The 2,669-nt window shown below is 40.5% G+C and overlaps 1 protein-coding gene across 1 annotated transcript; it reads right to left on the minus strand.

The window, feature by feature from the left end:
• Positions 1 to 1,434: 1,434 nt before the first annotated feature.
• Positions 1,435 to 2,118, minus strand: Gm20907 (predicted gene, 20907). Its single transcript, XM_011251082.2, has one exon. It carries the CDS (start codon positions 2,116 to 2,118, stop codon positions 1,435 to 1,437), a length of 684 nt encoding a protein of 227 aa, XP_011249384.1.
• Positions 2,119 to 2,669: the final 551 nt, after the last annotated feature.

The following is a 2,669-nucleotide window of genomic DNA, read 5'->3' on the forward strand; positions in this document are numbered from 1 at the left end:
GAGTAGTGACCAACATATTGGGCAACCTCATAGAGTTTGAAACCCATGAGAACTGGCATAGAAAAGAGATCAGCACATATGCATTGAGTACACCTTCACTGTTTTATGAGAAAGAGGTCACACATAAATTTGAGACAGGAATTTCCAGGGAATAGACAGGCTGAAAAGGTACATAGGTATGTTGGGAGTCAGATGTTTGGAGGAGAGCCAGGGGAACAGGCCAGTGGTGAGCTTTTTGATGGTCATCTGGGGCACTCAACAGAGACCTCCAAAAGATCACAGGATTCATCCCAGGCAAAGATTGCACAGGGAAAGAACTCAGGATCCACGCCCTACCATATATTATCTCACAGTTTATTCATTTTCTCTTTTAAATTACTCTTTGATCTGATCAGCTGGCTATTTGTTAAGAAACCAAAGAACCTAATGTGGATATGCCCAATTTTAACTATTTGCACAAAATTTCTATTCTTCCTGGGTCTCCTGCTTCACATTTTGAGAACTTCATCTTAGAATTCATTTGTCCCTCAGTGTCCTCTAGTCCTTTGTGTGTCCTTTATTGTTTTTAAAGGTCACCATCAATTTAATCTTTCTTAACTTCTACCTGGTCTCTTTTCTGCATGTTAATATTGGATTTCTTAAAAAGATATCTCAATGGGAATAGATGACCATGTTGTCAAGAGCACTACTGTACCGCAAAAAAACTGGATTTGTATTCTTGAATTCATATCCAATGGTTAACAATCAGCTTTAATGCCAGCTCCATGGGATCTGACAACTCATGTCTCTGTGGTCACCTATACTCTCAAGCTCATGCCCTACTCCCACCCATATAAATAAAGATAATAAATCTTAAAATGAGAGACAAGTTTCATTTGGTTTCATTATTCAAATGAAACCTTATTTTGTCTGATTTCTGAATCTCTTTGGATCAGTTTTCTGGGTTGCACTTTGTGTAACAAGGCCACATTCCTTTTATCTATCACTCTTTCCCCAACTTGTTGTTTCTCCCTCAGACTTCATACCAGAGATTCTATCTATGTCCTGTCTTTCTCTGCTTCTTCCTAAAAATCCATTTTTTGATGCCATCCCTGCTCCTCTAAGTCATATCTCCAATTCCTTGCTCACTATGCAGACCACAGAATCTAAGTCCTGTCCATTTTAGCCTGTGTGATATTAGATGTATGCACTGTTCACAGCCTGCGTTGCAACTTTCATCTTCCTTTGATGTTCTTTCTTCATAGTCCATCTCTTCCAACAAAGTGTTCACTAAAAGCATGTCATGTCACACGTATTAATTTTTAGAACAAAACAAATTTTATTGACAAAGATACTGAGGTTGTCAAAGACCCATAGGTACCCAACACAGGAAAACAAACATTTTTTTTCAATCCTATAAGTTTACATTTCTGTACTTTGTGATTTTTTTTCAATTTAAGTGATATTTGACACCAGAGTATAGACATAGATATGGAGGTCACCGAGAAATTTGATAAAGTACACAGTAGGATTGGCTAGAACTTTGTAAACAACCTTTCCGAACTTTTTGGATCCATCATCTCTGGTGTACTGCACCCAGGAACCTATTAAGAAGTCATTGTCATCACCTGATCTCGCCTCAGCCAGAGGGGTCTCTGGAATGATGTGGAGGTTACCTTCCTTGTAGTCATCCAGGAGCTGATAGACGTAGAGGACCGGATCCTTCTTGTAGGAAATGTAAAAATAGTCCTGTAAGAATGGCACCTGGGCTAGCACCATCCCACTCCAGTTGTCCTCAGAGCCATCTTTCCCCTCAAATTTGTGTTGTACCTCTCTGCCAACCAGTGCGCCTGCAAGGTGGACATCCCTCACCTGAGGAAAAACTACTTTGTGAGGCAAGACCTTAAGATTTAAAATCCTCTCATCGCTGTGGAGCTCCTGTCCGTAGACACTGTCAATTCCGTCATACTTCACCAAATAAAGAGAAGGGTTTGTTGGCAGTTGACCTAGAATGATGGCCTTCCAATGGGTGACAGGCTCATTACCTTCCTTCCACCCGTGAGAAATTCTGCAGCCAACAATATTCCCCAGGGCCTGGGAAGAAGGCTTCCTCCTACTCTTCTTCTTGAGTGATGTCATGCTCAGACTCTTCAGATGTATTGTCTTCTACCTGGCTGTAGACCTGTTGTGGTAGATCACACTGTCTTGTGGCTTCCATTCCCTTCAAATATCATACTTGCTCATTGCCTGGGACTGAAGATCTTGCCCGTTTACGCCAGACACAATGCTGTTGCCTCTGTCATATATATGAATTCCTGATGGGCAATGGTTATGGGTTGGGAGTGAATGCTGGACCAAGACTCTTCTCTACGAGAACTTCTGAGCAGGTGAAGAAGACTATGCTAAACAGATTTGAGCTCCTAAAATTAATTTTATAAAAATAAGAAGTTAATAAGTCAGCCATGGTGGTACATGCATTTAATCCCAGAACTCAGAAGGCAAGGACAGGCAGATTTCTAAATTAGAGACCAGCCTGGTCTACAAAGTGAGTTCCAGGGCAGTCAGTGCTATAGAGAGGAACCCTGTCTCAACAACAAACAACAACAACAACATCAAGTAAAAGAAAACAAACGAAAATCAAACGAAAAACAAACAAAACAGAAATACAAACAAAAAATAACAAAACAAAC

Source organism: Mus musculus, chromosome Y, assembly GCF_000001635.26.
Source record: "Mus musculus strain C57BL/6J chromosome Y, GRCm38.p6 C57BL/6J".
Lineage (NCBI taxonomy): Eukaryota > Metazoa > Chordata > Mammalia > Rodentia > Muridae > Mus > Mus musculus.